The sequence below is a fragment of the Tympanuchus pallidicinctus genome, unplaced genomic scaffold, assembly GCF_026119805.1.
Source record: "Tympanuchus pallidicinctus isolate F22 unplaced genomic scaffold, pur_lepc_1.0 scaffold8, whole genome shotgun sequence".
NCBI classification, from domain to species: domain Eukaryota; kingdom Metazoa; phylum Chordata; class Aves; order Galliformes; family Phasianidae; genus Tympanuchus; species Tympanuchus pallidicinctus.
In genome coordinates, this window is record NW_026294802.1 from 23,580,758 (window position 1) to 23,592,665 (window position 11,908).

Here is an 11,908-nt window from a genome sequence, read left to right on the forward strand (position 1 = left end):
GTGCCTGATTGCCTACCTCAATCCCTTTGAAACACGGAGAATCTCAGCAAAAGCCTGAATGCTGTCACCCCTCTGCTGAAATTTAAGCACAAGAAGCCACTTTCTAAAAAATGGCAGTGAAGAAATTATCTAAGAACAAATGAGATTTGAAGTTGAGAAGCATGCAGGAAAGAAATGCATGTAAGAACAAAACAAAACAAAACAAAAAAACAACACAAAACCACCCTCTGGAACAAAAACTCTGCAGATCCTGTAGCGAGAGAATTAAAAACTGAAATATAAATGTAAATATACCACTTGCTTCTTGGCTGTCTCCTCTCAGCGCTTCAAGTATCTCTTCTAATGGGGTACACACTCCAAGGTTAGGCAAAGAATAATGCTTGGCAGCGAGGGCAAATAAGTGTACATTGATAAGTTTCTTGGAGTTTTCACAAAACACGTCAGAAAATGTGTTGTCATCTGTATGGAAAAGAAGAGGTTTCTATTAGAAATGCTTAGCACCCCTGCAGCATCTTCCCATAGAACAAAAAGCAATAAATAACATGGTATGAGACAGAAGTAACAATTTATTCCACATGTGAAAATTTGCCATTATTCTACAGCTATTTTCCTCCCCTTTCAGATTGCAGGTCAAAATTTGCTCTTAGATGAACTAGTGCAGATGTGGAAAACTATTATTTTAGCACAGCTATTTTAATATAACCAACAAGATAATTCAGTAAACATCATCACGTCTGTTTACAAACATGCTCATTATGCCTTTCTTAGTTATCTCCATTTGAAAATATATATACTACTAGATATTATAAGAATTGAAGCTGTTCAACATAAGAAATGTTTTGACTTATACACATTACATTTACATCACTTCCAAGCTGCATTGTAGCTGGTGAGGTGCTGGAACAGGCTGCCCAGAGAGGCTGCGGATGCCCCGTCCTTGGAGGTGTTCAAGGCCAGGCTGGATGGGGCCCTGGGCAGCCTGGTCTAGTATTAAATGTGGAGGTTGGCTACCCTGCATGCATCAGGGGTTCCTTCTAACCCAAGCCATTCTATGATTCTATGGTGAATCTGCTGGGAGAATTAAATTAATTTTTATTACCAATCAGGTTTGAGCCAAAGTTAAATTCCAGTGCATATTTTGTTTGACTGAGGATGAAACATTTCAGTCTGGCATTAGTTAGCTCTTCAGAAAATGTTCCCTTTTCAAAAATGCACATCAATTTTTAAGTGAAACATACATTGGTAAGAATCACTTACTAAATCTGAGATTGCTTTGAATTTTCTAATTCCTCTGTATTTTAGCTAAACATATTTGCTGAATTCTCTATAGTTTTGGTAAAAGTAATTTTAGATCTCTAAGCACTTACAAATGTTTTATAATAGATGATAGCTAGCAAGACATGCAAACAAACTGTAACACTCATTTTAAAAATATTTCCTGGTTTGTCTTTTCTCTCATGGGTAGATAATGAGCAAGTGCATACCTAGCACAGCAACCTTCCAGAATCTGGCCTGCCCACCTGTACAAAGCATAGATCTATTTTATTCACTCCCTTTCTAATACTCTTCATTTTCATACATGAGTAGTGATCTCATATAAATTTCAGTCTATGGAAAACAGTCACAAAAATGTCAACACATTTATTTTCACAGTATAACAATACCAAGGCAAGAGTTAGTAAAAAAACATATAGAACTAAGAAGGCATAAATACTAAGCCGTAACCAGAATTAAATTCAGTGCCTGCATGGCACTTTTTACAGTAATTCTCTGTGAAACAAAATCAAAAAGGAAAGCCATTTTTCACTCTAAATGACTGCTTCTTGTTTGAATTTCAGAATATTTGCTAATCTTTAGTTGATTAACCTTCAAGAAAGATAAAAGTGAAATACAAGGGTGCTCCAAAAGTAACACCTCTTGTTTTATTATATTGACCCTCAGCTGTACATATTGTACAGCTTATTGGTGTATAATATGTTGGAGATTTGCATCTTTAAATGCAACATAATTATATGAACAAACTTAGCACAGGATCTATAGAATATTCTGAATTAGAAGGAATTCACAAGGATGACCAAGTCCAGCTCCTGGCCCCACAGAATGCCACCTAAAATCAAATCACATTTTTGAAAGCACTGTCCAAATGTCTCTTGATCTCTGGTAGCTTGGGGCTGTGACCACTGCCTGGGTGGGAGGTGAAGCCTGTTCCAGTGCCCGCTCAGCCTTTGGTGAAGAACCTTTTCCCAATCCCCAACATGACTATCCTCATTTCCTCAGGCCCTGTCACTGTCACAGAGCAGAGCTCAGCGCCGTGCCTTCACTCCCCTCATGAGGAGCTGAAGGCTGCCATGAAGCCTCTGCTCAGCTCCTCTGCTCTGGGCTTAACAAAACAGATGACTTCAGCCACTCGTTAAGTGTCTTGCCTTCCAGACTCTTCCTCATCTTTATAGCCCTCCTTTAGAGGCTCTGCAATAGTTTTATGCCCTTCTTATATCATGGTACCCAAAGCTGCCCACAGCGCTGGAGGTGAGGTCACACCAGCACAGGGCAGATTGGGACAATCCCTCTACCTGCCCTACTGGGTTCAGTTGGCCCTTCTGGCTGCCAGGGCATACTAACAATTCATTCAACCTGCCATCAATCAGCACCCTCAAATCCCTTTTGTCAGGGCTGCTCTCCAGGCTCTTGTCCCCAAGTCTGTACTTATACGTGGGGTTACTCTGTCCTGATTTCAGAATCTAGCACTTGCTCTTGTTAAATTTTATGCGGTTAGTGATTGTCCAGCCCTCCAATTTTGTCAAGATCTCTCTGCAAGGCCTCTCTTATCAATGAAGTCAAAAACTCCTCATTATTTAGTGCCATCTGTGAACTTACTCGGTATACTATTAAATCCTATATACAGATCATTAAACAAAACTGGCCCTAAAATGGATCCCCTGCTAGTGACTGGTCACCAGCCTCATGTAATCCCATTTACTATAAGCCTTTGCACAAGGGTTAGCCAAAACCTAGCTACAGCAGAAAAATAGAAGCAACCATACGTATACCCATCTTACACCACCCTACCCTGATGACGCTATGGAAAAACATAAACCTATACAAGGAAGACATTCATCCTAATTTTTCAAGCTACCTTTCAAATAGCTCACAAAGATCAACAGCGCAAGCAAATATTCTGCAGATAACAAATATCAAGGGGAAATGACACCATCCTATGCCAAAAAGTAAGACACATCTCTGCAGACCATCTCCACACTAAAGGCAATTGTTGGACTACTTACTATTCACAAATATAAAAAATTGCAGTTTTCTCAAACTGTTTCTACTTTGGTTGCTCTCAAGATGAAATCCAACATGTCTTTTTAACCAGACAGTCCAAATACTTGCAAATAGATCTTTGGAGGAAAGAAATATATGCCAAAAAAATGGAATTGTAGTACAAATGGTAATTTACAGTAAAATATGAGAATAATTAGGCAGAGATTTTCTGTGCCTGTGTCCAATTTGCAGAAATCACATGATAAACAAGATACAATATGGCAAATGTTAGCTTTTAAATGTATAAAATATATAAAATGATTTTCTATATCTAAAAACTGATCTGAAAAAAATCTGTATACTACCACTGGAAACCAGGAATTCTAACCTTTATGTCATCATTACAATGAAATATCTGATAAGTGTCTGAAAATATTCTTTAAAACTAAGCTGAAGAACATGTAATCTTCCTCTTGCACACAATACCATACCACAGAACTGTAATTTGTCGCTTATCTATCTCTAAGAGAAAATTACAGCTTAGCATGTGTACTCATCAAAATCCCTACAGTAAAATAAAATATTGTGCACAATAACAGTTTTGTGTCACTCTGTAGTAATGTCACTTTTTAATTTGCAGAACCATGTGAATTTGAACTGACGACCTCTCATTTCCAAATAAATTCTGTCAAGTGTAGCCTGTGTTCCCCTTTAATTTCACTTGGGATTCTGGAAAACTTCCATAGTAGTGTTTGGAATGTGAACGTATTAATGCACAAACTCTTAGAGAGCAAAGGTTTTACCAGATGAAATCAGAATGCCATTTTACGCACACTGTGCGTAAGGTATTTGGGATACATGACTCCAGTGTCATTTGGACACATGGAACAAATCTCTTCTTATAGCTACACCTCCTCATAAGAAAAAGGTCACTCTGTGAATGACAGCATGTTAGGAGAGCATTTAGTACTCATTTCAAACTATATGCATATAACTAATGTTTAAATATCTGATAATTTTAAAATAAGAAACACAGCCTCAGCAGGAAGGCGACACACTCTCCTAAAACACGTGCTTCGTTTTAGCCATAAGTTGTGTCCTTTGATCCAGCAATTCCTGTATTAGATTCCATAGCACACACTTTGAATACAGCTCAGAAAATGATTTTCCAATTTTAAATTCTACAGCGCAATATTCTACCTTCCTGCCTCTCTACTTAACAGGCCACCACCTCAGTGTCTGAATCATTTCATGGGCTATCCCATACATACAGTTAGGATTAAGGTAATTTTCCTTTACAGTTTTCTTTTTGATGACTTCATCCAAATATCCGTTTTATTCTAGACTCAATTACACTCTATTTTATGTTCCCACTATTGCTTAAAATCAGCTCTGACTCTGACATTACCTCTGAAATATACTTGACTTAAAGGTTTTGCTCACCACTTCCCAACACTTTTGCTTGCTGACTGGTTCTGTCTTGTTTCCATCTGGCTCCCAAAGTCAATTCATAACCCAGTGTCTTTTTCATACATAAATTAGCTCTGTTTTTTGTGTTGGTTGTTTTTTTTTTTTTAAAGGAGTCTTACAGTTAGTATTTTGAAGGTCTTCAGATCCAAGAGACAAATGTTACAAGTGATGTCGCAATTCGCAGCTCTTCAATCACTTTCCAAATTCAAATTATTATCTGTTTGCCGTTTATGCCAAAATATACTCAGCTCCACATGCTGGGGTTTTTTTTGTGGACCCTTACATTACACTCCACATGTTCTTCTGCCTCATGTGTCATTTCGCGTGCCATATTCCAGAACTAATGCTACATGAGAGCCATCTACGCTTAACAAGCTTTGGCATGATGCAGTTTTTTCCTCTGCTGCATTCTTTGTCAAAGATATTACCTTCGTTTTGAAGCTGATCTCTTTGCCAGGACTCAGGTCCTCAAAATAACAAACCTTTCAGATGCTTTATCTTCATTTCTCTACCCTGCCTGAGAGCATATTATCGGTACATTTCCTTTTTACATGGAGAGCAGTAAATTCACTCATAGAATTTCATAGCTGGCCTCCTCTTGAGTTACTTGAAAATTACTAAAAATATGAAGTGCTTCTTAAATAGCTCTTGTCAGAAATAAAACTGCTTTCTGTCTTCCTTTGCCAGGCACTCATTATAACAGACATATAGGAAAGCCACGCTTAAGTCTTTTCCAGCTGTCCTCCACATTTCCACAGTTCCAACATTTGGAGGACTTTAACAGTTACATCTTTCCACTCGCATGGATTTATTTTATACGTATATATATTTTTTTGTTCATTTTGCTCCAGTTATTCAGAAATTAGTCCGAGGGAAGCCGTCTGCCAGCTGGGAACTTCATGCCATTTCTCACTCAAAAGGAACGGGGGGGAAGTTTGAAATGAGACCACGACACCACCTAACATTATGAGCGCCTCTCTGGGTGCAATTCCTCGCACCGAGGCGGTGCTATCGAGGTTGCAAAGACGTCGCAGAGAGTGAGGCGAGCACAGCTGGTCCGCATACACGGAGGAGCACAAAGGGCTCCGGGAGAGCAAAGCAGCGGCAAAGCACTGCGGAAACGGCTGCAAAAAAAGCAGCTGGTACAGGCGGAGGAATAAAGAGCAGCTCTGCAGAGTGGTGTGAGATTCTCCTTTTATTAAAGCAAAGGGAAATGACTGCAATCTGACTTTGCCACAGAAAGGAGAAGGCCAAAGAAGTCTGAATGGCGAGGACAGAACCTCATAGTGCCTACACCGCCCGAAATACCATAGCGGGAGGCAGGAAGCGCGCAGCCGGCTCCTGGTCCCTGCCCGCGCCCCACCGCTAAGCCCCGCCGCGACTCACCCCACCGCACGGCCGCGGCGCCGGAGGCCTCCGGCAGGGGGCGCCGCAGCGCCTGCAGCACAACCTCGGGGCGCGCCGCCACCAGCTGCTCCCACAGCCCGCGCGCGTAGAACTCCGTCGTGTGGGCGCGGCACAGCGGCAACGCGCGCGCCAGGAACCGCGCCAGGCGCCGCAGCCCCTCCTCCGCCTCCGCCGCCGGCAGCTGGGCCGGCAGAGCGCCCCGCGCCCGCCGCATGGCCCCTCGCCACTAACGTCCGCCCTCGCGGTGCCGCCGCCGAACGGCCAGGCGGGCGAGTCGAGCGCCGAGCGCCGAGCGGAGGCGGCGCGCCGTGGTGACGTAGCAGCTGTGCGACGCTGAGGCAGCGATGGCGGCGGCGCGGCGTGCGGGGTCTGAGCACGGGGCTTTGGAGAGCGCAGGCAGCGCGGCTCGGCGCCCGCAGCGGAAACGGTTATGGAGGCCCACAGCAATGCACGGCCTTCTGGGGAGCGTCCAGCAGGGTGAGCCTGACTGCGGGCACGCGGCTGTCAGGAGAGCACTGACGCTGATCACTCTGCCGGCTTATGGTCACGCAGATGAGTGGCTTCCCTGTGGCATTGCAGCCGTGCAGACTCCGTAAGCCCGCTGCATTGCTTGTATCAGTGGCGTAACGTGTGCTGTGTTCCATAAAGTAGCGTGTTTACAGTGATGGTGAAGTTCAGGCAGTAATTTTCAGTACATTGTACAAGCTGCAGTAGGGATTGGGTTTCTATCAGTTTTTTTTGTTTTTGTTTTTTTGTTTTGTTTTTTTTGTTGTTTTGTTTTGTTTTGTTTTTTTCCCCTGAATCTTTAAAAGGTCCTGATGAAAATGACCCTAATTAGTGTTCTCCTCTGGGAGGAACGTAAATGGGAAGTGGTCATGGCAACAGCTACGTGGTTTGTTGCTGCTTACTGCTGCTTATTTGACTCCCTTTTTCCTTGTGCTTACAGGACGAGGATTTGCATTTCGGAGAAAACAGAAGATTGAAAGGAAATACAGGAAATTATTGAAGAAGGAGCAGAAGATCTGTTCACCACGGGCTGATCAATTCACAGATACTTATCCAGAGCATCTGAAGCATCTTTACCTAGCGGAGGAGGAGAGGCTGAAGAAGCAGCACAAGTCTCCAAATGATTCAGTTCTATCAGAAGAAAAGCTTAATAAAGCAGTAGAGTAAGTCACGGAAATACTTCTTTAAAAATAGTGGGTTTTTTATGCTTACAGAGGTACTTGATCATCTTACATTTTACATGGACTCCAGTATGATGATTTGCTTAAAAAAAAGCACGTAAGCCTTCAGTGTTTTTCTGAACTGTTAGAAAATGTAAGAATACAGCTTTGTTTTGTTTACATCAGAATCAGCTTTTTGGGGTTTGATTCCAGAGCATCGGCCAATTTTTATACTGTTTATAGAATCTTAGACTTGGAAGGGACCTTTAAACATCATCCAGTCCAACTCCCCTGCACTGAACAGGGATGTGTACAGGTAGATCGGGTTGTTCAGAGCCTGGGCCAGACTGACCTTGATTGTGTCCAGGGATGGGACATCCACCACCTCTCTGGGCACCCTGTTCCAGTACATCACCACCCTAATTGTAAAAATCTTTTTTCTTGTGTCCAATCTAAATGACACCTTTTTGTTCCCATTACAGGGAGTAATGTAGATCTCTGAATTCCAAGCCCTGTGTATATTTAAATTTTTGGAAGAAGAACATGCAAGAGAGTACAGAGAGAGGCAATCAGATCCAAGCCCTGCAGTAGGAGGAAAGTAGAGTTGTGTGCGGAATGGGCAGTTAATTCACAGAGATGACTGATGCAAAACTTAGGCTATTTTTCAAACCAGATTTTTTTTTTTTTTTTAACTTTACCAAGAGTCGTCGTGATTATAAACAAAATTTGTAATTTTATATGAATCTGGCTGCTAATGTGCAAGGTGCAGTGACACTATTAGGCAGACTTCAGTGCTCTATGGAGATGTAAAATAGGGCATTGATTAGGTAATTCTGTTAAAATATTAGCGAACGTTGCCTTTTAAGTAGTTTTGCAGTTCTGAGATGGGGTGTTATTACTTAATATTGCCACAAGATGGAGATCAGAGTATAACAGGTTTTTATTTTTTTTTTTCCTTCGGAAGGGTTGTATTCCATAAAACTGTGAGCAAATCTGTTCACTTACCTTTTTGATTTTCTACCTTAGATTTCTGAGATGATGATGGTGAATTCTAGAAGTCTTTTATTATGAACAGTAGACTAAACAAAAACTCATTCTGTGAATAGCTGTTAAATATCTAGCAAAGCTTATGTTTTTCAAGTATGAAATATGTGATACCACACTGTTTACATAAAGGACTTACTGTGAATCAGAAAAATAATACTAAGCAGAGAATTCTGTATATCTATTATAATAATATGACAATAAATGCCAGACAAATGGCACTGTGGGAGTGTTTTTTATAGAGTTTTCTTTTGTGAGGGATAACTTCTTTTTGAATTTGAGAAGGAATATGAATTCAGCTCCTAATTTCAGAATGTTAAGGGCATAGTATACTGTTACGCCATCTTCTTCAGTAAGAGTTTTAGAAAAGAAATTGTTGCTGCTAACCTTTTTCACTTTGCCATGTCAGCGTGAACTCTGATGAGCAGTTTGCTGACATTTGCTTGTCCTCATATTCTGCAGTTGTGTGCATGTGTTGGATCTAGAAAGAGATAACACAGCTCAAAGTTAATGCAGTGGTCAAGCTTTTCAAGCTCAGAAGACTTTGTATGACGGAGAGAAACATCCTCTTTTAGGCAATGCTTAGCCTTCATATATGCTATTCACTTAAGATCCAGCAGATAAGACATGTGCATTACTAAAAGTTCCATGCAGACCAGTCTTTAGTTCACTTGGAATGAAGAATTAGTTTGCTATGTTGCTAGATGCTCATTATAGTACATGATACCAAATAGCATTACATGTAAGAGTAGTGCAGTTAGGTATTCGTACAATACGAAAAGATGAGCTTTGCTCTTCTCTCATGTAATCTATAAATCTATATTTCTAATTAACTTCACCCCATACGCAAAAAACAATGCAAGACTGATTCTGCAGTAGCCATGGTATATGTGATGATGGGCTATCTGCAGGCAGGCATATTTGAATTTTGTGTATTTTTTCTTACAGACCAGTCACAACTGAAGGAAAGTTTAAGAAAAAAACATCCAATCAGAAGGCAAAAGAAGAGTATGAAAAAATACAGGCTGAGCGTGCTAAGAAAAGAGAGGTAAATGTTAAACAGAGATCATTTAGAATCTTAGGCATAGAGTAGTTTAATACTATTTCCATCTGAATTCAAATAGGACCATGGGATAGGAGCACAGATTTTGGTGATATTCAGTCTTTTTCAGTTTGCCATTGATGTGCAGGCATTCAGGTCTTTGGAATTACAACTCTTGGTTCTAAGTTTTGCACTTGCTGTTGGAGGGAATTTTTATTTCATCAAGAAGTATTTAGACCTTCATTTATTTGGGGGTGTTACTTCTAGTTAATTTTACATTCCAACATTAAAGAACATTCTTACTAACCTTTGTACATCGTAGAAGCTATTTATACCATGGAAAACAAAAATATAATCGCTAAACTTATGATATATTTGAACATTCTGCAGACACGTCAGCCTTTGGGGTCATCATGGCATTGAATTTCAATTAATAAACTTGAGAAGAAGTCTTAAGTCTGATTTGTGATGGCTTACATAGGACAGGATACAAGAGAAGGAAGCTAGTTAGCTTGACCAAACTACTTACTAAAATTATGCTAGAAAAGAGGATGCAAGCTCTTTGATTTAAAAAAAGAAAAAAAAGCAAGCACACAACCCCCACCCCACCCAACATATCGTAACTATCCACACAGAGCAAGTGCCTCCATTAGTGTTCTGGTTATATGTGGTTATATATATCCTTGACAAGTAATGTGTGTACAGTCGAAAACTGAATTGTATCTTTTTCTTATCTTAGTAAAGGCAGAAGTCTGTTTTCCTTTGAAGAGGACTGGTCACTATAATTTCAGTCCTGATTTAGCATCACAACATCATGTGCTTGTGATGCTATGTTAGTATTGCAAACAGAACACCTAAATGTTTCCCGTATCATATCTGCCAGTCTCGTGCAAATATATCCAGTATCCTAGCACATCTGGGTTGGTATGGCATTTTCATGGGGTTGCTGAATCAAGCTCTTTCAGTCTTGCACTGAAAAAGAGAAGGTAGAAAACTTTGGGCACTTGAGTCATTTAAGAAAAAAAGGAGCACGTTTGGCAGAAAGGATATAGTACATTTTTGGGACCAAACCTTCCTTTGTGGGATATTCTACTAAGAAAACTTGGCTTTTCTCTTGAAGCTTTAGTCAATATATATTTTGATTGCATTATGTTCTGAAACAATCCTAATTAAGCTTTTAAAGTCAGTGGCCTACTGTCAGTACAGTACCTGATGACTAGTGCTCGTATAAAAGAGAATATATTGCTTATAGATTTTTTTTCACAATCATATCTGTTTTGTTTTAGGAAGCAGAAAAAAGAAAACAACAAAGAGAAGCAGCTCAGAGGTTGTACAAGCAAAAGAAAATGGAAGCTTATAAAATACTGAGTAGGAAGACCAAGAAAGGACAGCCAAATCTAAATGCACAAATGGAGTTTCTTCTTCAGAAAATACAACAAAAGACATAAACCTCTGCATAAACCACCATTACAGGTTTTGAGTTACATGTGGACATTTTATTAAATGACTTTTAATAAATAATCTCTTTTTGCTTCTTCATGACTTTTTGCCACTGGCACGATTTATCTCAGTCCAATTGTGGAAGGTATTCGCCCTGAATATCTTAGGAATATTCTGTTCCTGAGAGTCAGTGAGACCTGGTACTTTGAAAATAAATGGCCCATGTTAATAAAATTCTATTTGTGTAATGTCCTGAATTCCATATCATTAGATCTTGGAACTGTCTGAACACGAATTTATGTTTGTTTTATAGCTCCTAACTCTTCCAGCTGCTGTAACTACTACAGTCATGCTTACTGGAGAGGAGCAAAATGAGTGGAGTAAAATGCGACATGGTTGATAATCTCATGAACTGCCAAGGAGAGGAGTATTCTCTGGGATAGGATTTGGCACATGAAAACAACAAAAATTATACTTGGTTGGCTATTATTCCCCTTAAAACTTTGCAAAAGTTAAAAAATGTTTTAAAATTGAAGATATAGTATGTTTCAATCATCTTCATCACAAAATATGTATGATTGTAAACAAAGTGTGGCTTCTTAAATGAGATGGATTGAGTGGATTGGTTGAAGTTTTGTTTTGCTAAATATGTCCTTCTTTTTCTGTGGAATTTTTCTTTATTCTGTGGAATATATATAGAAAAATAATTCTAAAGAATTTGAGGTGTTAGACTGATCTTTGTGGGTCCCTTCCAAGTCGGGGTGTTCAATAATTCTATGAAATCTTGATTTGGAGATTTAATTAGTGATTTTTAACTTAAAAATTAAATTAGAATTAAAAAGTTTGTATCGAACTTAATAAAAATTCTCGAGGCATGCTCTGTAAGATTTGCAATACTTTTTACAAATTACATCATAATTATCACATTTAGAATTTGATGTCAACTGCACAAATGCAAAGTTTTTATTATTTAGAATGTATGAGAAATATGAACAGTTTTGAATTGTTTGACAAGTACTGTTAATTGAAGAATAGTTTAGGAGTTTGGGTTGGCTAAAATTCTTGTTATGTCAGTATCCTG

At 39.6% G+C, this 11,908-nt stretch overlaps 2 protein-coding genes across 6 annotated transcripts in view; one reads left to right on the forward strand and one right to left on the reverse strand.

Moving 5' to 3' along the window:
* Window positions 1-6,364, reverse strand: part of METTL25 (methyltransferase like 25) — an 84,164-nt gene extending 77,800 nt beyond the window's left edge. For all 5 annotated transcript variants that reach the window (XR_008202932.1, XM_052669226.1, XM_052669225.1 and 2 more), the window contains exons 1-2: window positions 6,115-6,364; window positions 295-459 (exon numbers count right to left, since the gene is read on the reverse strand). Coding sequence is in view for 4 of the 5 variants with exons in the window: in XM_052669226.1 (XP_052525186.1) it covers window positions 295-459; window positions 6,115-6,349 (400 nt within the window). In the remaining variant the exon portion in view is untranslated. The remainder of the gene's footprint in view (window positions 1-294; window positions 460-6,114) is intronic.
* Window positions 6,365-6,452: 88 nt separating this feature from the next.
* Window positions 6,453-11,544, forward strand: CCDC59 (coiled-coil domain containing 59). The gene is made up of 4 exons (XM_052669228.1): window positions 6,453-6,612; window positions 7,082-7,304; window positions 9,294-9,393; window positions 10,674-11,544. Exons 1-4 carry the CDS (start codon window positions 6,480-6,482, stop codon window positions 10,833-10,835), a joined length of 618 nt encoding a protein of 205 aa, XP_052525188.1. The 5' UTR covers window positions 6,453-6,479; the 3' UTR covers window positions 10,836-11,544.
* Window positions 11,545-11,908: the final 364 nt, after the last annotated feature.